The sequence below is a fragment of the Neoarius graeffei genome, chromosome 2, assembly GCF_027579695.1.
Source record: "Neoarius graeffei isolate fNeoGra1 chromosome 2, fNeoGra1.pri, whole genome shotgun sequence".
Lineage (NCBI taxonomy): Eukaryota > Metazoa > Chordata > Actinopteri > Siluriformes > Ariidae > Neoarius > Neoarius graeffei.
Genome location: NC_083570.1, coordinates 65,954,426 through 65,977,877, shown reverse-complemented (window position 1 = coordinate 65,977,877; position 23,452 = coordinate 65,954,426). Strand labels below are relative to the sequence as shown.

General features: G+C 40.7%; 1 protein-coding gene across 2 annotated transcripts in view; it reads left to right on the top strand.

Moving 5' to 3' along the window:
- glg1a (golgi glycoprotein 1a) overlaps positions 1-23,452 on the top strand; it is a 68,469-nt gene that overhangs the window by 19,765 nt on the left and 25,252 nt on the right. For both annotated transcript variants that reach the window (XM_060914724.1, XM_060914725.1), the window contains exons 2-12: positions 8,890-8,919; positions 9,205-9,291; positions 9,421-9,636; positions 12,430-12,633; positions 12,718-12,789; positions 12,927-13,113; positions 13,421-13,632; positions 14,184-14,305; positions 18,310-18,411; positions 20,695-20,848; positions 22,542-22,679. In XM_060914724.1, coding sequence (XP_060770707.1) covers positions 8,890-8,919; positions 9,205-9,291; positions 9,421-9,636; positions 12,430-12,633; positions 12,718-12,789; positions 12,927-13,113; positions 13,421-13,632; positions 14,184-14,305; positions 18,310-18,411; positions 20,695-20,848; positions 22,542-22,679 — 1,524 coding nt within the window. The remainder of the gene's footprint in view (positions 1-8,889; positions 8,920-9,204; positions 9,292-9,420; positions 9,637-12,429; positions 12,634-12,717; positions 12,790-12,926; positions 13,114-13,420; positions 13,633-14,183; positions 14,306-18,309; positions 18,412-20,694; positions 20,849-22,541; positions 22,680-23,452) is intronic.

The window sequence follows — 23,452 nt, the reverse complement described above, 5'->3', positions numbered from 1 at the left end:
TTAGAGAACACTTTCAGGTGCCTCCCACTTAATGGTGCTAATCTAGCACATGGTGCTAATTTCCTTGATTATCAGTCAACCCCTATTTAAGTGGCATTCTAACTGCCAGTTTCATTGACTTTGCAAGATGGTGGGTTGTTCTAAAGTGACTGAAAGCCTCCAGCAGCAGGTTGTCCAGATGAAAACCAAAGGGATGACCCTATCAGCCATAGCAAGACAAGTTGATCGTTCCAAATCTGTGATTTCAAGAATATTGAATCTTTACAAAACTACAAACTCATTCAAGTCGCCCAAGAAGGCTGGTCGTCCACGGAAGACAAATGCAAGAGAGGACAGGTCACTGCGAAGGATGTCAATGGGTAATTGTTTCCATACTGCAGGTGGAATTGCTCGCCAGTTCAGTGCTGAACATGGTAAGGATCTGTCTCGCCATACAGTGGCTCGCCGTTTAAGAGCATTTGGACTGAAGGCCCACACTGCAGTGACCAAACCTCTCATTAGCAAAAAAAAATCAAAAAGCTAGACTGAGCTTTGCTGAGGAGCATGTTGTGTGGACAGAGGAGAACTGGTCCAGGGTTCACTTCAGTGATGAAAGCAAATTTAATTTATTTGGGTCTGATGGGAAGCATTATGTTCGGCGACACATTGGAGAAAGACTAAACCCAAAGTGTGTAAAGAAGTCAGTGAAAGGTGGAGGAGGAAGTGTCATGGTTTGGGGCATGTTTTCTGCTGCGGGAGTTGGGCCTCTTGTACAGCTACATGGCCGAGTGAATGCAAATGTGTATCAGAACCTTCTTCAACAGCACATGGTTCCTTACTTGCGTTCATCGCCCAATCAGCCTGCAGTCTTTATGCAGGACAATGCTCCATGTCACACAGCAAAACGGGTAAAGAATTTCCTTGAAGGTGAAAACATTGAATTAATGGCATGGCCTGCCCAGAGTCCTGATCTCAACCCAATAGAGAACCTCTGGAAAATCCTTGGTGACAAAGTTATGGTCAAGAAACCCTCTACAATCACCGAACTGTGGAGGAGGCTGGAAGAAGAATGGACCAAAATCACACCAGAGCAGTGTGAGAGACTAGTGCTATCCTGTGGCCGCAGATGTGCTGAAGTCATTCACAGCAGAGGCCTGTACACTTCTTACTAATTGCTGACTGTTGTAACCTTCAGATTTTTGTTCCAGATTGTTGTTCTCTAATTTTGATCAGTGTGTTCTCTAATTTTGATCAGTGTGTTCTCTAATTTTGATCAGTGCGTTTTCTGAAAAATATTTTTTTTTGTGAAATGCCTTTAGTCATTTTGTGAAAAAAATGTTGTTGAACCATGATATGGACACAATAAAATGTCATTTAACTGTTGAGCAGTGAAGATGGTATTATTTCAAAATTATTCAAGTTTTTATAAGTTGTTCTCTAATTTTGATCTCCAGTGTATATATAATATATATATATATATATATATGTGTGTGTGTGTATATATATGTGTGTGTGTGTGTGTGTGTGTGTATATATATATATATAAAATATATATATAATAATTTTTTTTCCAAAATCACAAAAGGCACCAGTTCACATGTTGCTGGACATGTATACAAAGTTTCTTGAGGATATATCTTCAGTAGTTTTAAAGATGTGGCCCGTAAATGAAAACGTGACTGGACGGGCGGACAGACGGAACCCATTTCTATATCCTTCACCAAACTTAATTTATTTTATTTTATCTAGAAGTTTTCCTCTATTTCTTTTCTCTGTTTATCTGTAATGATGATGCTGGAATCTTAATTTCCCTGAGGGAACCCTCCCAAAGGGATCAATAAAGTTTTATCTAATCTAAACTTTGTTTGGGCGGGGGATAATAAATAATGTTCAGTAAGAAACCTGATAACCATGTTCTCTGTTTCACAGGGAGCGAGCTAATTTGTTTTTCTGTAGAAAGTGTTTGTTGTACCAACCAAACATGTTTTACTTGTGTTAGCTTATTTTACCAGTAATTTGCTTGCATCTTATGCCAAATCATACTTTCTGAAGAGGAAGTGAGAATTTTGCCCTCCTTCACCCCCCCCCCCCCCCCCAAAAAAAAAAAAAAAAATTGGGTAATAAGTCAGTAGGAATGTGCAAAAAAAAAAAATGGGTGTGAATGAACCGCTACACCAAAATGTATTTAAATGGCTCATTTTGAAAGGTTATTTCTGATTATGTGGATTGAAATTGAGAGAGAACTAAAATCATGTGGTTCCATTTCAAACAGAATTTCTCAGTTAATGCTTCTGAGCATTAACTATGTGCTTAGTTTATCGTCTCACGATACAGGTTTTACTGATAAGGACCATTTCAGCTACTGTATGCACGCTCTCCTGGCCAGCTAGCGAACTTTATTAATGTCTGTGATATAACAAGCAGGATTTTGTTGAAGTACATTTTAACAGGTTTATCTCGAGTGTAGTAAGGGGGAGATCTAGGAAAAATATCATCTGTTTTCTCAGGTTTGAGCATCATACACGATGTAATGACAATTGTTCATGTTGCTCTTTAAAACTATTTTGCAGGTTAATGTACAGAATAACTAAACCGATCTGCTGTTTCATTCATGTGTGTTTCACGTGTTGGCTGATTTTTAGTTTATCTTGGGTATGTTATATTTCAAGGTGATTTAAACAGGTTTGTCATGTTTAGTCTTGATGTGCCAAACTGGCCTTTGCATATTTTGCAACCGCATATTTGTGCATTGTTCATTTTGTAAAATACAAGCCAGTCCAGTGTAACTAATGTTGAATATTTTAGGCACCAGCTTTTCTACTGTGTCAGTCAAATAAAACCCATATATCCTGCCGTATAGTATATGGCAGGGGTCATCAAACTCCGGCCCGCCGGCCCCCCAGCATTTCTGCCCCCCACCACTTGAACCGGCCCTATGAGGCAATCCCCAAAAGTGGTCATGGCCTATTTTTTTAAATTGCTTTTTGGCAAATAACAACATGTCTGCATCTTGTATTTTGTTGATTTTATCAATTAAAATTGATATTTAGTTATAAAATGAACTATTCATATTTTCCAAATTTTCGTCATATGCTGGCGATCAAGCAGTGACAGGCAGCGCATGCGCAGAGAACTGTCAGTGTTCAGGACAGCAAAATGGCTAGCGGTCAGCGAAAAGTTGACAGAGTGCGCAGAGTTTTTAAACAACAGTGGACCACCGATTTTTTTTTTTTTTTCCCGTGTAAGGACCGTGCAGTTTGTCTTGTATGTAAAGAAAGTGTGCCGGTTTTCAAAGAATATAATCTGTCGTCACTACGAAACCCGCCACAAAGAGTATGCTAGTTTGCGAGGGCAAACAAGAGAAGACAGGATTCGGAGGATGAAATGCGGACTGTCTGCACAACAGAATGTATTCCTTCGCCAAACCCAGATCAACCAGGCTGCTGTCCGAGCTAGCTATAAGGTAGCTCACCTACTAGCTACCCATGGAAAGCTGTTTACTGATGGGGACTTTGTTAAAGTATGCATGCTTGCTGTGGCCGAGGAGGTGTGTCCCGACAAGAAGTACAAATCCAGCTCACCTACATATACTACTGATTTTGATTCCCATTATTCTGTATTATGCTTTCGTTTTGACCTGTAAATGGCCTTCTGCTCATTTCATTTTCACCTTGACCTAAAAAATGTTTACTGAACATGCTCAAATGGATAGGCATAAGAGCTGGCTAGTTGATCTATTGCTCATATTATAATTTCACTGTTTTTTTTTTAAATGTATTTATTTTCTAGGCCTATTTATTTGACCTTTATTAAGTGCTGCACACAATTTTTTATTATTATTATTATTATTATTATTATTATTATTATTATTATTAATATCAACAGGCCTACCTACAATTTATAATTTTCCACTCACCTTTGCCAGTGTCAATCACCTCAAATAGGCAGATGACCTATTTGTCTAGCTTACCTTGACAGCTTTGATGTTATTTTTATTAGAAAATAAATAAATGGAATATCTGTGGTATTTCAGATTAAAACAAAGTGTGAAGACTCGATTACTACTTTTGCAAACCACTAGTAAAGATAAACAAATGTGTGCCAGGAATCAAGTGTGGATATAGTGGCGGGGGATATAGTGGCGGGGGATATAGTGGTGGGGATATAGTAGTGTGGGATGGCTGTGCCAGGCTAGTAATCTCTACTACACAATGAGGCCTGCTGGTGGTCATATTTGTCTGGGTCATACAATTCTATGTTATATAGCTGACCCAACCCCGGCCCCCCCCATCACAGTCAGGACCGATAATGTGGCCCCCAGAGAAAAAAAGTTTGGTGACCCCTGGTATATGGGTTTAATTTGGCCTATAAAGTGTAAGCACAGTAAGCACAGGCTATTATTTAATAGATCTGTCTTGCAAGAAAAGAATAATGAAAGAAATGAATGAAAATGAGCATCAGGGGTTGCATGAACTGAATAATTTCCGCCATTGACGTTGGTGTGTTTTTTTTTTTTTTTTTGTTTTGTTTTTAATGACAGAAAAATCAGAAGATTGTCCATCATTTTGACAAATTGGAGCACTGAGGGCCTTCAGAACAAAATTAAAACAGCCATAAGAAGTCATTTGTCCTCGGCGAAGTTGTAAAAACCTAATGACAGTCGCCTCTGCAGTAATCTCCTGCATTTGATTCCAATGTCAGTGCTTTTTTAATGTTTTTATTTACAGCCTTGTGTCAGTATTAACCAGTGACGGGAATAACGGCGTTAGAAATAAACGGCGTTACTAACGGCGTTACTTTTTTTAGTAACGAGTAATCTAACTAATTACTTTTTACATCGTTATAACGCCGTTCCCGTTACTTACAATAAAATACTATGCGTTACTTTATTAAAGCTGTTCTCATCTGGCACGCTGCTCGCTCAGCCTTTCTTTACTCTGCTTTAGTGTGGGGCGGGGAGATGCGAGACAACGGCATAGTAAGCCAGTCAGAGTAGATTTAGACAACATACGTAGGTAGGCCACGCCTACTGCACTACTGCGCGCTCTTTCAATCAGAAGAGCCAGCGATGGCGAGCGGTCAGCCCAGCACTGCGCTTTCACACTGGAAATACAGCCATTACTTTTCATTACTTGAAATAAAAGGCAAGAGTGTTTACGTGCAATGCACATTATGTCGAGGAACAAAGCGTTTGTCGTCGTCAGTGGCCAGTAATTAGTAACATAATTTTAATAACTACAAAAATATATTACATTTGATAGATGTCTTATCTCACATTGTCCCACAAAAATATTAATATAGTGTAGATAACATTACTAATTGGTTCTGTTAAGTGTCCATTTCGGTCATTAAACACATTTAACATTCACTTTTATTATGATTACACTAATTGAATTAGATTTTTTTTGAGGGGGAACAAAATGTAACGGAATAATTACTTTCCCTGGTAATTAGTTACTTTTATGACAAAGTAACTCCGTTACTAACTCAGTTACTTTTTGGGAAAAGTAACTAGTAACTGTAACTAATTACTTTTTGAAAGTAACGTGCCCAACACTGGTATTAACGTTGGAGCAGTTAATTAAGTAATTTTGCATGAACAAGAGTGCGGTTATACTGAATATCAGCCGTGCCAATATTCAGTGTAGCTGCACGATTGCGTGTGCAAAATGGCTTTTATACAACCGTTCTCTAAAGAAGAAATTAATATCAAGAGCTTCACTCACTTTGTAGCATGCCGTCTAGCTCAGTGATTTTGTACATTCCTGTTAAAAGTACTTTCAGAAAGAATGCCGTCCCTTCTTCCTTTTCATCTTCGTCGGACGAGCTTTCATATTTTAAGCCAAAAGTTATATTCCTGAAACGTATCCTTTGACATGTCCGCTGATGATGTCACTAACTCTACTGTAGGAACTGTTTCAAAATAGGAAGTGGAATTTTGTGTGGCGACCACAGACGAGTGGAGTGATGCACACAATGAAACGTCCCAGTGCAGTTATAATAAATATAGGCACTCTTGAAACACTGCTCGACCAATCAAATTAGTGGATCAGAGCTAACTGTTGTGTGACTAGCAATACATTGTATGTCCTTAATCATAAGTATTGGAATTTTGCATTCACCTTCAGATTGAACAGGTTATTTTTCAATACTGCTGTTAAAAATGTGGCAAGGGTTTTTTTTTTGTTAAATTAAAATACTGTCAATAACTACAAGTTGACAGTGTCACTGTCTAAGCTTAGTCAGGCTAACAAGGCTTGCAGAGTTTTTGTGGTTATTAAAGGTCTACTAAGGTGACTATGTCGGGGGGGGGGGCCCTCCATTTTTTTTCACTATACATCTGAAATAGTGTATTAATGAGATGCAACCCTGACTTACGGACAAACCCAAACTCTACTTGTAAAACGAGGCTGAAACTATGCGTTATATCACACTTGTACGGAAAAAGGCGGAAATATTGTCAGAAACATCCGAGCTGCTTTCCGAATGGTTTCCGTAAAGTGTGACGTCACTTGCAGTACACGGCCATATTTTTTTTTGGGGGGGGGGCTTTTTCCACCTTTATTGGATAGGACAGTGTAGAGACAGGAAATGAGCAGGAGAGAGACTGGGAGAGATCGGGAAATGACCTCAGGTCGGAATCGAACCCGGGTCCCCGGATTTATGGTATGGCGCTTTATCCACCTGAGCCACGACGCCCCACATGGCCATATTTGATAAAATAGCGTCAGTGACATTTCTTCACTGATTTCCTCTAGTATTCCTCGACAATGACACGAATAGCGATGATGATGATCATGATGAACAAGCATTACCATATCAATTGGTTACACATAAGTGAACAATATTTATAGAGTTGTTTTAGATAGTTATTACCGAGGCTTTTTTGACAACACTAAATCAAAGCAAGACACCCAACAAACATCAAGCCGCTTAGCTGCATCAGCAATTATTACGCTTATGCCCAAAGGAACTCAAAATAACGTATCATGCTTAATAGAAAGTTAGGGAAGCCATAAAAAGTGTTTTCTTACCCTTTGAACTTCTCTTTTGCGGACTACTGACCGCGTTGTCTCGTTTGTCTTGTCCGCTTTTTGGCCGAAGATGCGGTTCGCACAACCTGGATTCAGTGCTGGCTTGTACGGTATTCCTAATGCCGGTGCATCAGAGTTGTTTGAGTGAAACAACTTTCTTCAAAATGTTCCGAGCGCATGAGCTGCGAATGTGCTGTTTTTGCACCTGAAGGACTGTTCCAGTCAGCCTGTGAGAGGTCTGTCCCTGTGTGGCGAATGGCATTTATCCATTACCTTCTTACCTTTTTGTCCTTTGGAAATTGATGCAGGCGGGTTTTATCACTTCTGCCATTGTTGCATCCTCCTGTAGCGGGTGGCTGCAATGTTCATGCAAATCCTGTGTAGTATCCTGTACGTATCTACCCTCAGTTTCCGACCACTACACTCTCGACTGATTCATAAAAAAAAAACTTGAAGACATCGCCAGGCTAGCCTACCGTAATTACCGTGATGGACAGTCCAACCCCCACAGCAATGCAGAAAGAGGGTAAACAAACACTGAGGAAAGGAGAGTGTTTGTTTACCCTCTTTCTGTGTTGCTGTGGGGGTTGGACTGTCCATCACAGTAATTACGGTAGGCTAGCCTGGTGCCGTCTTGAAGGTTTTTATGAATGAGTTGAGAGCGTAGTGGTAGGAAGTGGTGGCACCCCTGGATTAACAAAAGTAAAAGGGGAAAAAATAACTTAACTTGGCTGGGATATTCTATGCTACACTCTCACACAACACCTGGATCCACCCATTACCTCAAATCATCTTAAATACGGACGCAAATGATCCTCACTGTTCTCTCTTCTCTCAAATATGGCAGTGCGTACTGTGAGTGACGTCACCTGTCGGGAGCTTACGAACATTTCCGATCATCAACAGAGCAGCGATGGAGTGTAAAATATGTGAAAGTAATTGGCTAACTAAAGTCGTTTACTATCGTAAACAGTCAGAAAATGGGCTCTTATGTGGTTGAAAGCCACTATTTGTTTGTTTTAAAATAAGAAAAACGGGTAGGGTAATTGTCATCTTAGTTGGCCTTTAAAGTAGAACTGAAGGCAATTTTTTTTTAATCTATTTTAAATTCTATTTATCTCATTTTATTAAATATAGGAATGCATTTTTGATAGCCATTTTGTCGCTGCTATAGCAAGTTGAGTGTTTGAAATATATTACAGAGCATATCAGTCCATATATGTCCAAGCAATGTCCGTAAACGAGATTCGTTGAGACCTGTGCGAGACATCGTAGGATGGAAGTAAAGTGTACAGCAGAAATCAAAGTGACCGACATCTGCCAACGATGTCAAAAGACGCGTGCGCCCTCTTTCGAATGCTGACGTAATCAAGCTGGAAGTTTTGTTTGTTTTGATAGCAATCAGGAAAGTTTGAAACAAGTAGGTAGTAACCGTCATTTAAACTTGTTTTTGTGCAATATTTCATTTGGAAAACAGTTTTCAAAATGGCGGCGCTGACACTTCACGTTTCGAAGTCTCGCACAAGTCTCGTGAAGATCGCGCAGATAAGCGGCGCCTGCCATGGACCAAACGAACTAAATTCAACATGGCTAAAAAGCGAATAGGCCGATAAGTATAATATTTAATTGCAATTAGTTGCCAATACGAGTCACGATATAAGGTTACTAAAACCGAAATCGTAATTGAATAACACGTTAATTAAGAAATAAAGCAAGTTTAAAAATTACTTCAGTTCTCCTTTAAAGTAGCTGCTGAACTGAGCTAGCCAAGGAGTTCCTGAGAATACACTGAAAACTGATTCTTTAATGCAGTGAAGTCTTCTGGTAACCAAATCCTCATCCTCTAACATCTGCTTTTATGTTGTTTACCGTTTAGGAAACGGAGATTGCAGCCACCTGTAACCATGTGAGTATCTCTTCTTCTCTCCCACCCCCCAGTGTCTTTTTTTTTTTTTTTTTTTTTTTTTTTTTGGTGTGTGCCACGTTTCATAATGTTCCGGATTCGTGTTGAACTGAACTCAGTAATGAGACACATTTATTAACATGTGTTGTATCCATATGCTCAGATTAAAACTGATTTTGAAGCAGCTTGATCTGGGGCTGTACGTCAGTAGCTGACAAACATAAAGCCTGGGTTGAATCCCAATTGTATGCCTAATGTGTTTAAATTTATTATTATTTTTATTTTTAGCTGCTATGGAATTACAAACTGAATCTGACAACAGACCCAAAGTTTGAGTCCGTGGCCATGGAGGTGTGCAAGAGTACCATTAGTGATGTAAGTACCATTAGGTTAGCTCTCTAAAATAGATTGTGCCTTTTGAGTGTGAAGTAAAACAGGGGGAATAGATTTTAGATCAAATTGTGCACCATTTAAATAATGTAATTGATTTATTTGTGCTTGCAGCTTAAAGAGTGTGCATCAGAGGAGCGGGGGAAGGGCTATTTAGTGTCATGTTTGGTAGATCACCGTCCCAACATCACTGAATACCAGTGCAATCAGTACATCACAAAGATGGCTACCATCGTCTTCAGTGACTACCGGCTCATCTGCGGCTTTATGGACCGCTGCAAGGACGACATCAACGTGCTGCACTGTGGCAGTGTTAACATGGGTGAGAAGGTGAGCCTGGCCCTTCTGGAACTCAAGTGCAAAATTTCAGTTAATGTCTTAACCGAGATATAATTAATGTGTCCCAAAATCAAGCCTTGGTGTGCTCCACTGGTCACATATCAAGACTTTCATCTTCTAGCGCTGATGACTCATGAGCTGATTTAACCAAGAAATACTGGAATATTTTCCAGTTTTCTCATTTCATATTCATGTCCAAATCTGCGATGTGTTTTTAATTGGGTTGTGATGTAATCCAAGGGCTGTGGAATAATTTTGCACTTGCATAATTAACGATCTGAACATGAACCAGAGATGCACATTTTATATTTTTTTGCAGTGTTTGGAATCCAGTTAAAAAGCTCTTATGCTCTTACATAGTTGTATCCTATAATGTATTCAAAGCAGAGAGATCAAATATGGTTTGCCTGGTCAAGCAGTACAGTCCACTATACGGTGTCTTGCAAAAGTATTCATCCCCCTTGGTTTTTGTCCTGTTTTGTTGCATTACAAGCTGGAATTAAAATGGATTTTTGGGCGGTTAGCGCCATTTGATTTACGCAACATGCCTACCACTTTTAAAGGTGCAAATTGTTGTTTTATTGTGAGACAAACAACAATTAAGATGATTATAATACATGGGGCCAAATTACCCAATTCTGATTGGTCAATCGAGGAGGGCTTTTTTCCTTAACACGGGGCTGTATTTCTGAAATGCTATTGGCTAGTTCGTTGCTTGGTTATGGTTACAAAAATTAGCAAATTTTGTCAACAAAATGGCTGACTCTGCTGACTCAGCAATGCTGCGTTTTGTTATATTTGACAAAGAAATGATAAACCAATTGAAAGCTGCAAGCGAAAATGAAAATACAAAAAAAAAAGTGCGAATTTTTGGATTTCTGTATTTAAGAAATGGGCCGCAGAAAGACAAATAAATGACACTCTGATGGCATATGAATGCTTTTAGTTAGACAAGGTGCTATCGCGGTTTTATGCAGAAGTGAGGAAAGAAAATGGGGAAAACTACAAACCAGACTCTCTTAAAGTAATGCAGGCAGCATTGGATTGGCATCTGAGACCAGAGAAATATCCGGGATCAATCCTGAAAGATGTTACTTTTCAAGAATCACAAAGTCCTTGAGGGAAAAGTGAGAGATTTGTGAAAACAAGGAATGCTTTAGAAACTGATTCAAACGTGCAAGATTGGTTCAGAAACCATGAATGACAAATGTTGTGAACTTGAATGGCTTCCAAAGTATGAATTTGGCCCGATATGTTATAAACAAGTAATCGTATGGTTCCTTGTAAAATTTAAGGATCAATTTCACTCGTGATTTCAAAGTTTTGAATTTTCAAAACTTCGAAATCATTCGTGAAATTAATCCTTAATTTTACTCGGCCCCATACAATTACCTATACAAAAGCAGAAATATGAAGTGTGCATGGGTATTCACCCCCTTTCATATGAAACCCCTAAATAAGAGCTGCTCCAACCAATTCACTTCATAAGTCACATAATTGGTTAAGATCCACCTCTGTGCAAAGTGTCACATGATCTGTCACCTGATGTCTGTATAAATCAACCTGTTCTGGAAGGACCCTGACTCTGCAACATTATTAAGCAAGCAACATGAAAACCAAGGAGCATCCAAACAGGTCAGAGACAAAGTTGTGGAAAAGTACAGATCAGGATTTGGTTATAAAATATATCTCAAACTTTGAATATCCCAAGGAGTGCCATTAAATCCATTATAGCAAAATGGAAAGAATATGGCACCACTACAAACCTGATGAGAGAAGGCCGCCCACCAAAACACACAGACCGGGCAAGGAGGGCATTAATCAGAGATGCAACAATGACACCAAAGATAACGCTGAAGGAGCTGCAAAGATCCACAGCAGAGATGGGAGTATCTGTCCATAGGAGCACTTTAAGCCGTACACCCCACAGAGTGGGGCTTTATGGAAGAGTGGCCAGAAAAAAGTAATTGCTTAAGAAAACAAACTTGGAGTTTGCCCAACAGCATGTGGCAGACTCCCCAAACAGTGGAAGAAGGTTCTCTGGTCAAATTGAGCTTTTTGGCCATTGTGGGAAATGCCATGTGTGGCGCAAACCCAACACCCTGAGAACACCATTCCTACAGTGAAGCATGGTGGTGGCAGCATCATGCTGTGGGGATGTTTTTCATCTGCAGGGACAGGAAAGCTGGTCAGGACTGAAGGAAAGATGGATGGCACTAAATACAGGGCAATTCTGGAGGAAACCTATTTGAGTCGGCCAGAGATTTGAGACTGGGACGGAGGTTCACATTCCAGCAGGACAATGACCCTAAACATACTGCTAAAGCTACAGTGGAGTGGTTTAAAGGGAAACATTTAACTGTCTTGGAATGGCCTAATCAAAGCCCAGACCTCAATCCAATTGAGAATCTGTGGCATAACTTGAAGAATGCTGTACACCAACGCAACCCATCTAACTTGAAGGAGTTGGAGCAGTTCTGCCTTGAGGAATGGGCAAAAATCCCAGTGGCTACATGTGCTAAGCTAATAGAGACATATCCCAAGAGACTTGCAGCTGTAATTGCAGAAAAGGATTGCTCTACGAAGTATTGACTTTAGGAGGGTGAATACCTATGCACACTCCAGATTTCCATTTTAATTCGTTTGTAATGTGACAAAGCAGGACAAACACAAAGGGGGATGAATACTTTTGCAAGACACTGTAAAATCTACTGAGAGTGAGCAATCCTTAACCATAGTTTTTTTTTTTTTTTTTTTTTTGTCCCCCTGCCCCCTTCCTTTTAGGATATACATTCTCAGGGAGAGGTGATAGCATGTCTGGAGAAAGGGCTGGTGAGTGAAGCAGAGGAACAGCCAGGGCGTTATATAATCAGAGATGATTGTAAGAAGGCCATCATGCGTGTGGCTGAGCTGTCATCAGATGACTTTCACCTTGACAGGCACCTCTTCTTTGCATGCCGAGATGATCGCGAGCGCTTCTGTGAAAACGTACGTCTGTGACCTTGCATATTTACAGTGCACTCTTCACTGGTAGAATGATGTCCTCATCTTATTGTGTTTGGTGATTTTTAGATTCCAGCAGGCGAGGGCAGGGTCTACAAATGTCTGTTCAACCACAAGTTTGACGATTCAATGTCTGGAAAGGTATTTAAAACAACTGTCCTGTTCTGTAAGCATTTTCTATGAGACGATTCGCATTCGACATCGGCCGTAATTTACCGTTATAAGAAACCTACGCGTATGTGTTAACTTATTCCTTTTTGTTTTCTCATGATGTACAGTGCAGAGAGGCCCTCTCCACCAGACAGAAGTTGATAGCACAGGATTACAAGGTGAGCTACTCCCTGGCCAAAGCCTGCAAACAGGACCTGCGGAAATACCGCTGCAATGTGGACACCACATTGCCGCGTGGCAGAGATGCCAAACTATCCTATCTGCTCCTGTGTCTCGAGTCGGCCGTACACAGAGGTAGGAGTGCAGAGAAGGATGTGTGCTAAAGGCGCGTGAAAAAAATATTTCAAAATCGCCTTTCAACAACTATCTATCTGTTTATCTTGTGTGTTTTGCTATTAAGCCCTCTCTGTATGTGCTTTACTTTGCATCATGCTTGTTAGTCAACATGAATTTTACTAGATGCATCTTATCTTCCAGTGTTGCATAAAATGAAATTAATAATGTAATATGTGTTGATAATACTCGTGTAACCGATATCGAGTAGATTGCTTCGTACCAGGTTCTTGTAACGAGAGGCAGTCTTGTCTTCTCTGTATGTCAGGACGTGCTGTGAGTGGCGAGTGTCAGGGGGAGATGTTGGACTACAGACGCATGCTGATGGAGGATTATTCGCTGAGTCCTGAGATCGTGCTGCACTGCCGTGGGGAGATTGACACGCACTGCTCCGGGCTGCATCACAAAGGCCGAACCCTCCACTGCCTCATGAGAGTGTCCCGTGACAAGGGCATTGTAGACAACCTCTGTCAGAAATCTGTGAGTTGACTTTAGATTGTTACTGTAGCCTGGCCTCACAAGTTCAATACTGTATTTGTGCATGGAAAGTGTCGGGTTGGGCTACATTAAGGTTTTACATCCAGTGTGAGGGGGAAATTAGGAGATGGAAGGCAGGCGTTAGAAAGTGCAGGGCTGTACTTTTATTTTAAGGTTTACGCCATACTTTTCTGCACTCTCAACAAAAGAAAACATGAGCTTCACACATGCACAGGCTCTCTCTCTCTCTTGCTTGGAGCGTTATTCCAGCTTTCCAGCATCTCGCTGCAAGATGCACAGCATACAGTAAAGAAGACCTCATCAATCACAATGATCTCGGCGTTTATTCATTACCTACTCCTTTCCTGCGACTCCTCCCAATTCAAGAGTGTGCTTGACCACACCCTCGCTGCCACAGTGACCCAAAGCAAGCACTTTTGTGTTCTGTCTGAACACTTATCTAGGTTTAAAAACTCTGATTCTGTTGCATGTAGGTTCAAGTCTCTGGTCCTCTTCATGTGTAGAAAACTTAATGTTGTATTAATTGTCCTCAGCTCCAGACTTTGATCCAGGAGACAGATCCCGGGGCAGATTACCGGATTGACCGGGCTCTCAATGAGGCCTGTGAGTCAGTCATCCAGACTGCCTGCAAACACATCCGTAACGGAGACCCCATGTGAGTCAACCTCATTCCTCTTCAATCTTTAATCTACCACTTTTATTTAGGGTTGGGTGTCGTTTGAATTTTATCATTCCCGATTCCTCTTCTGTTTATCGATGCTGGGCAGCATCAGCATTTTTGTGCAACCCTGAAGAGCCCTAATTGAAGTCATGTGTGTGTGTGGGGGTGTGTGTACACGGTGGGGAAAATAAGTATTTGATGCACTGCCGATTTTGCAAGTTTTCCCACTTACAAAGAATAGAGAGGTCTGTAATTTTTATCGTAGGTACACTTCAACTGTGAGAGACAGAATCTAAAAAAAAATCCAGAAAATCACATTGTATGATTTTTAAATAATTAATTTGCATTTTACTGCATGAAATAAATATTTGATACAATAGAAAAACAGAACTTAATATTTGGTACAGAAACCTTTGTTTACAATTACAGAGGTCAGAAGTTTCCTGTAGTTCTTGATCAGGTTTGCACGCACTGCAGCAGGGATTTTGGCCCACTCCTCCATACAGATCATCTCCAGATCTTTCAGGTTTCGGGGCTGTCACTGGGCAACACGGAGTTTCAGCTCCCTCCAAAGATTTTCTATTGGGTTCAGGTTTGGAGACTGGCTAGGCCACTCCAGAACCTTGAAATGCTTCTTCCGGAGCCACTCCTTAGTTGCCCTGGCTGTGTGTTTCGGGTCATTGTCATGCTGGAAGACCCAGCCATGACCCATCTTCAATGCTCTTACTGAGGGAAGAAGGTTGTTGCCCAAAATCTCGCGATACATGGCCCCATCCATCCTCCTCTCAATACGGTGCAGTCGTCCTGTCCCCGTTGCAGAAAAGCACCCCCAAAGTATGATGTTTCCACCCCCATGCTTCACGGTTGGGATGGTGTTCTTGGGGTTGTACTCATCCTCCTCCTTCCTCCAAACACTGCGAGTGGAGTTTATACCAAAAAGCTTTATTTTGGTCTCATCTGACCACATGACCTTCTCCCATGCCTCCTCTGGATCATCCAGATGGTCATTGGCAAACTTGAGACAGGCCTGGACATGTGCTGGCTTGAGCAGGGGGACCTTGCATGCGCTGCAGGATTTTAATCCATGACGGCGTAGTGTGTTACTAATGGTAATCTTTGAGACTGCGGTCCCGGCTCTCTTCATGTCATTGACCAAGTCCTCCCGTGTAGTTCTGGGCTGATCCCTCACCTTTCTCATGATCATTGATACCCCACGAGGCGAGATCTTGCATGGAGCCCCAGACCGAGGGAGATTAACAGTTATCTTGAGTTTCTTCCATTTTCTAATAATTGCGCCAACAGTTGTTGCCTTCTCACCAAGCTACTTGCCTAGTGTCCTGTAGCCCATCTCAGCCTTGTGCAAGTCTACAATTTTGTCCTTTAGATAGCTCTTTGGTCTTGCCCATGGTGGAGAGGTTGGAGTCTGAGTGTGTGGACAGGTGTCTTTTTTTTTTTTTTTTTTTTTTTTATACAGGTAATGAGTTCAAACAGGTGCAATTAATACAGGCAATGAGTGGAGAATTGGAAAGAAAGCACAACTTTATTCATCACACACTTGTGAAATTTCCTCTCTGCATTTAACCCATCTGAAGCAGTGAACACACACATGCACACACCCAGAGCAGTGGGCAGCCATGCTAACAGCGCCCGGGGAGCAGTTGGGAGTTAGGAGGTGCCTCGCTCAAGGGCACCTCAGCCCAAGGCCGTCCCGTATTAACCTAACCGCATGTCTTTGAACTGTGGGGGAAACCGTAGCACCCGGAGGAAACCCACGCAGACACGGGGAGGAAACCCACGCAGACACGGGGAGAACATGCAAACTCCACACAGAAAGGCCCTCGCCAGCCGCTGGGCTCGAACCCAGAACCTTCTTGCTGTGAGGCGACAGTGTTAACCACTACACCATCGTGAAAAACTAACAGGTCTGTGAGAGCCAGAATTTTTGCTGGTTGGTAGGTGATCAAATACTTTATTTTATGCAATTAGTGCTGTCAAGCGTTTAAAATATTTAATCGCGATTAATGTCGCGACTGTCATAGTTAACTCGCGATTAATCGCAATTTAATCGCACATTTTTGTCACATGAAAAACCATTGTAATTCTCTTATCAGCATAAAGTGAATGGGCTTGCTTTGTACCAATTTTTTTTTTTTTATTGCAGAGCATAACACGTCTTGTCACAGCCACTGACATCCATAACTTCCATATTAGATGAGAAAACCAAGGGATGAAAAATAAAGTGCATATCACTGTGAAAATAAAAAAAGTTTTATTTTACTCTTCATTAGTTTCTTTTGAAGAGAAGTATTTGCCATAAAAGAAGAAAAAAACAGATAACAAAAATAAAACATTCATCATACGTTCAAAAACGTTCATCATAGTGTGGCACTGTATTATCTAATTCTCACTGCTTATAACTCTACACCTACCCGGTGGAGATGAGCTGGGAGACTGAAGGAACAGTATTGAAAAGTATTTTTCCAGTCTCACCTGTGAAAGGTAATCCCATGTGATCTCGTTTGGACAGTAAACCTGTTGGTACAGTTAAACGCAGCGCGTGACAAGCCTCAGCAGGAACTATGGGTGACTCGCAGGGCCAAATTAGAATTTGCGTTAACGGCACTATTTTTTTAAATCGCATTAAATTGAGATCGCGTTAACGCGTTATCGCGTTAACTTTGACAGCACTATATGCAATAAAATGCAAATTAATTATTTAAAAATTATAGTGTGATTTTCTGGATTTATATATTTTTTTAGATTGTCTCTCACAGTTGAAGTGTACCTACGATAAAAATTACAGACTTCTCCATTCTTTGTAAGTGGGAAAACTTGAAAAATCGGCAGTGTATCAAATACTTACTTTCCCCACTCTCTGTGTGTGTGTGTGTGTGTGTGTGTAATATAAATAAATGTGTATACGTGTGTATTTATTCTTATTTAACCTAATCTCAACTAACACCAATAACCCTGGGCTCTGAAATTAGAGCAGAATCTTTGTAGAAAGATAGCTAACAAATTATTAGCGTATGCACTGTTAGGTAGTAACATCTATTATATTGATTATAAAGAAGGGTTTCTTTTTATCTGAATACTTTTTTTTTTTTTTTAATTGGATACCAGCTGCTTTAATAAGAAACAGAATTAGCTAAAGTAAAGTTGTTGTTTTTTTTCTTTCCCCTCCTGTTTCTGGTTTTAGCTACGAGCCAAATAATACCACTGTAAGCACAGATCTATTGAGAGGTGGAGAAGGAGCCTGATGGAGTTTGCTGCAAAAGAAAAGTAGATCAGGATTTATAATTTCACGTGTAATTTCCTCTTGTGTTCACCTGTTTTATTTTAATAATTTTCAGCGGAGTTGTTCGTGTTCTAGACATGCATGCTAGTTCGTATCTGAACAGATGGACATGCAGTTGTGTTGATGTGCGATATAATCGCGTAGCCAGGTCCTGGCAGAGAGCTATGTATGTCCTTGTAGATATGTAGAAAGAAAAAGAGAGCCTTTATTGTCACTGCACAAATGTGCAACAAAATTTAGTTCATCATTGGAGAGCAAAGCCACTGCGTACGCGTGTGCTGCCACTCTTGGACACTTCAGCCCAAGGCCGTCCCATGTTAACCTAATTGCATGTCCTTGGACTGTGGGGGAAACCGGAGCACCCAGAGGAAACCCATGCAGACATGGGGAGAACATGCAAACTCCGCACAGAAAGGTCCCCATCAGCCGCTGGGCTTGAACCCAGAACCTTCTTGCTGTGAGGCGACAGCGCTAACCACTACACCACCGTGCTGCCTTTATTTGCAATAATAAAGGGTTATCGCAGAACTGATGAGCAGAATCAATTTTATTTTATTTTTTACGGATACCTGGTGCTTGGTACTTTTGGATTCAGTTCCAAACCCTACTTTTATTCCTCAATCTAAACTATAATTAATCATGACTCCAGCTGTTTTTTGGGAGAAGATAGTTATTGAGTGTTCTGTTGATTTTCATATAGGATCCTGTCTTGTTTAATGGAGCATCTTTACACGGATAAGATGGTGGAAGAGTGTGAGCACAGGTTGCTAGAGCTGCAGTACTTCATCTCCAGAGACTGGAAGTGAGTGACCAGCGTCATGTGGTATCTCATGTTTGAGCTGTTACTGATTTTGTCTGATTTATTGCTAGTTTAATATTAACAGTTATTCGCCGAAGGCAAAGTGAAATAATAACCAAGAAGTCGTCAAGGTGGCGATTCAGCAATGCTCACTGAGCCTGTGGTGGATAATTGTTTTAGTATAAATATACAGGTGTGTGTGTGTGTGTGTGTGTGTGTGTGTGTGTGTGTGTAGAGCTCTTTTCCAAAATGCTATAAATCCATTTTGATTGTTTTCAGAAAAATGACATTTATTTACCCAGACCCATAAATTTTGCAAATATTTAATTTATCTTGTTAGATAGTTGGTTCAGTCTGAACATTTTCAACAATAATTGACAAATCTAACAACAATGTTATTGATTATAAATCCAAAGTTTATTATATATTTTTTCAAAACGCTATAAATCCATTCATTTTTTTCTGTCTTTGTTTTTAAAACAAGAGAACATGCAAGGAAATATAGCGATTTGGCATGAAACATTAATGGAGCAGTGAATAAGCTCAGTACACAGCAGAATAGCGCGACGAACTCGTTTTTTTTTTTAATTTGGCGTTTATCATGTTTTGGAAAAGAGCTCTTGATAGTCACATAAAATACTTTTTGTTTTGAAATCGATAAAATAAATCACAGTTCCACCTTACCTTTTGAATAACTTGAAACCAAACTTGCGTAGCATCTTTAGTGCTTTTAGGAACAGCGTTTTCTTTCCTAATCTGTAATTCTTCCCCAGTTAGGGTGACAAAGCAATTGGCTGCCATTTTGTCAAGTCACTCGAGGTGATTATCGAGAAATAGTCCGAATTTCTCGACCAGTCCATGCGCGAGATTTTCTATAATGACCTTCGTATGTACAGTAAGCCCTCAGTATTCGCGGGGGTTAGGGACCGAACATGGCCGCGAATAAGCCAAAATCGCGAATACCTGTAACCCCCCCCGTAGTGACGAGCCACTGCCGCAAAACTCTTACCTTCCTTTAGCATATCGAGAAGTCCTACCTTCTCCTGCAGCGTCATTACCTTCTGCTGGCACTTAGGCCAAGTTTACATTAGACCGTATCTGTCTCGTTTTCTTCGTGGATGCACTGTCCGTTTACATGGAAACGCCGGGAAACAGGAATCCGCCAGGGTCCACGTATTCAATCTAGATCGTGTCTGGTCCGGTGCTTGTAAACATTGAGAATACGCGGATACGCTGTGCTGAGCTCTAGCTGGCGTCGTCATTGGACACCGTCACTGTGACATCCACCTTCCTGATTGGCTGGCAGTGGTCATGTGACGCGACTGCTGAAAAACGGCGCGGACTTCCGCCTTGTATCACCTTGCATTAAAGAGTATAAAAGTATGAAAATACTGCAAATACTGATGCAAATACTGCCCATTGTGTAGTTATGATTGTCTTTAGGCTTGCCATCCTTCCACTTGCAAGTGGTAAGTGACTTGCGCACAGCGGCTCAGTCCCGAATCACTGCTCGTGCACTTCACTCGCGCGCTCTGTGAGCTGAGTTCAGAGCTGAGCTGAGCTCAGAGGGCACTCGCTGTTCAGGGTGGAGTGATTTGGAGTGCAGCCGCTGAGGAGGAAGCGATGAGCCGCACTGACACATTTCTCAACTTACGTGCCGAATTAGTCATGTGATTAGCGTATCCGTGTATTGGCGTTGCTGTGTGCACGCTAATCGTTTTTAAAAACGTTAATCTGATGATCTGCTGATACAGTCTAATGTAAACCCCACCTTCGGTTCCTTGGCAGGAGCCTTAGAAGATGCAGAGCATTTAGGAGCCATTGTAGGGCGTAAAAATTATTCAAAAATACCAAGAACGCACAACACGTGAACAAGTCTGAACTACGGGAACCGCGAGACTGTACTGTACAATGCGCTCATTCGTATCAGCCAATGAGCAGCAGCCCGCCATTCAAACTTCAGCCAATAGCGAGCGAGCATTCGGCTCCGAGAATATAGCAGTGCGTAAACGTTCGATATGCTCGCCGCAAATGACCGCGAATCACTGAGATTTCCGCGAATGTATCGGAGATATGTTCTATATAAAATCCCGCGAATATGTGAATTCACGAATACTGAACCGCGAATAGGCGGGGGTCTACTGTATACTAATAAGCATTATTAAGAATGACCAGTCTGTTTGAGCCCACGTGACCTTTTTTTCTACTTTGCAAATAACTGTAAAACCAGAATTTCTTTCATATCCTCTCATTATTTGTATTTATTCTTTTCTGTCTCACTTGCAGGCTAGATCCGATCCTGTACAGGAAGTGTCAGAATGATGCTGCGCGTATTTGCCACACTCATGGCTGGAATGAGACGAGTGAATTCATGCCCCCAGGAGCGGTCTTTTCCTGCCTGTACCGCCATGCTTACCGCACCGAGGAGCAGGGTCGACGGGTGAGAGTACCTTTACACACACATGCATACTACTTAGCCAACCCAGCTTTCGTTGCACTCCAACATACATTAGAGGCACATAAGGATTGTGTCTTATGGCATAATGCATGTGAAATGGTCAGTAAAGTCTTTAAGTAGATTGGTTATTCCCAAGTTATGACTACTGGCTATGGCTGATGTGACACTTAAAAAAATAAATAAATAAATAAAATTTATCTAAGCCTAACCTGAAATTTAACCACAGGACCCCACTGACAACAGTCTTTATACTGTAAGTACTATATTTTTGTTATGGGTGCTCACAAGGACACCAAATTCTGCATGCCATGTTAAACAAATGAAAGGGTGAAATTGGAGTAATGTCTTCACAACTGGCAGAATTTTCAGTCTTTGTAGAGTTTTAATATTTATATTAAATATATTCCGTGCTTTTTGATCCCAGTCGTTCGTCTCGGGCCCGTATGACCTCATTTCCAGTTGTACCTGGTGCTGACCACTTGTGGTTCAATCACTTAACACCAGGTGTAAACGAAGCCTCAGTAAATTCCTTGCATTATTTTTCAGCTCCCAGCACACTGGTTGTTTCTCAGTACTCGCTCTCACCTCCTTACCCTGGCCATTGGCCATTCAGCCTGTAACCAGGAAAACAAATTACATTTGCTAGCAACTTCTCTGTCCTTGCGTCTTGTACTTTTTTCTTTCCTTTCTTGTGATATCAGTATGAGGAGCTGAGGCATTACAGAATCTGTAGTGGTATTAATTTTGTAAAGACTGAAAATTTCAAGTAACTTTTTAATTCAGAATTGTAATTTGCAAATAATTTTGGTTGGTGTGGGAAATTTTTAATCAGATATTTAAATGTATTGGGCCATGTTTAGAGCCTGACTGATTTTTAAGGCCAATACAATTTTGATATTTGAGCATTTAAAAATCTGAGAATGATATATTGGCCGAATTTTTTTTTAATTCTTTTTTTTTTTCTTTCCCTCCAGAAACACATACAAAGTTTTCTAACACTTGTCGTTATTTACGAGTCCTCACTAAGATGGCATGACACAGTGCAGTTTAAAAGTAAATTATTTGTCATAAATAGTACTTTTGTACAAAAGTACAACAGAATACATTGAAGTTTTGATAAAAGTAAAATGTATAAAAATACAAGGTTTCTAAAAAAAAATCAGATTAGTTATAAATGATAGAGTACTACGAATGAACATGAAGGGAAATGGGGTGTGTTGTGTGGCCCATCCATATGAACATGAAAAGAGAAAATATAAATTGTGGGGGGAATCTTGGGCGACTCTGCTTTGTTGTGATTTGTAGCATTCAGAACAGGAGTGTTTCCTAAAGTGGAGTTGCAGTGTAGCCTCTAATGGACAAATTATACAATGATAACACTCAACATGGTTGAAGTATCCATCTTCCATCTCTCGTTACTCTTAATTGTTAATCATGTATTTATAAACGCAGATACAGATTTATCTGCAGTTGGCATATATCAGTCGATAATATCAGCATTTCGATTCATCATTTGGGCTCTAGTCATTTTGGTCCAGACAAGATGTCCTGGAGTGTTCAAGTGTTATTTTTGTTTTATAAGGACAGTCTGTGCCATTCTAGTTCCTGATAAGTGTGTGTGTGTGTGTTTTCATTTCTGTATGACTATTAGCCCTAAAATGTCATTTATCTGTAGTTATCACGTGACTGTAAGACGGAAGTGCAACGCATTCTCCATCAGAGGGCTTTGGATGTAAAGCTGGACCCAGACCTGCAGAGACGGTGTATGACCGATCTGGGGAAGTGGTGCAGTGAAAAAACGGACCCTGGCCAGGTTAGTAAAATTTACAGCAAGAAAAAGCTTAAAGGAGAGCTAAAGGCAAATTTTTTTTTTTTTAAACTATCAAAATTCTATTTATTTCATTTTATGAAATATAGGAATGCATTCTTGATAGCTATTTTGTCACTGCTATAGCAAGTTATGAGTGTTTGAAATATGCTCTGTAATATCAGTCCATATGTCAAAGCAATGGCCGTAAACGAGATTCATTGAGACCTGTGCGAGACATTGTATAGGGCTCGAAATTCGCGGTGGTCCGGTTGCCCGAGGCGACTTTAATTTGTCATTTGGCGGGTAATTCCTGTCACTAGGCAGCCTGGCTGGCTAGTTGAAAATAAATATATATGAAGTGAAGATTCAGACTAGGGTTGTGCGATATATCGAATATACTCGATATATCTCTGAAAATTCTGTGCGAGATAGATAAAATTATTATATCGTAACTATCGAGTATTTTATGGTCATCTGCCGACTTGCGTTTGTTTCGTGTTTGTTGCGTTTGTTTAAAACATTTTCCGGTGGTTTTCTCCCTGTCCCTCAGGCAGTAACGTGAGAGACTGCCTAAGGGTAAAAAAAAAAAAAATAACAATAACGTCACACACTCGTCAACCAATTCCAGGCGACATCTAGGTGCTGAAAGGAACTTGCGGGCAGTGTTGCCAGATTGGGCAGTTTTAAGTGCATTTTGGTGGGTTTTGAACATATTTTGGGCTGGAAAGCGTCAGCAGTATCTGGCAACACTGCTTGCGGGAAGATTTTCTAGTTCC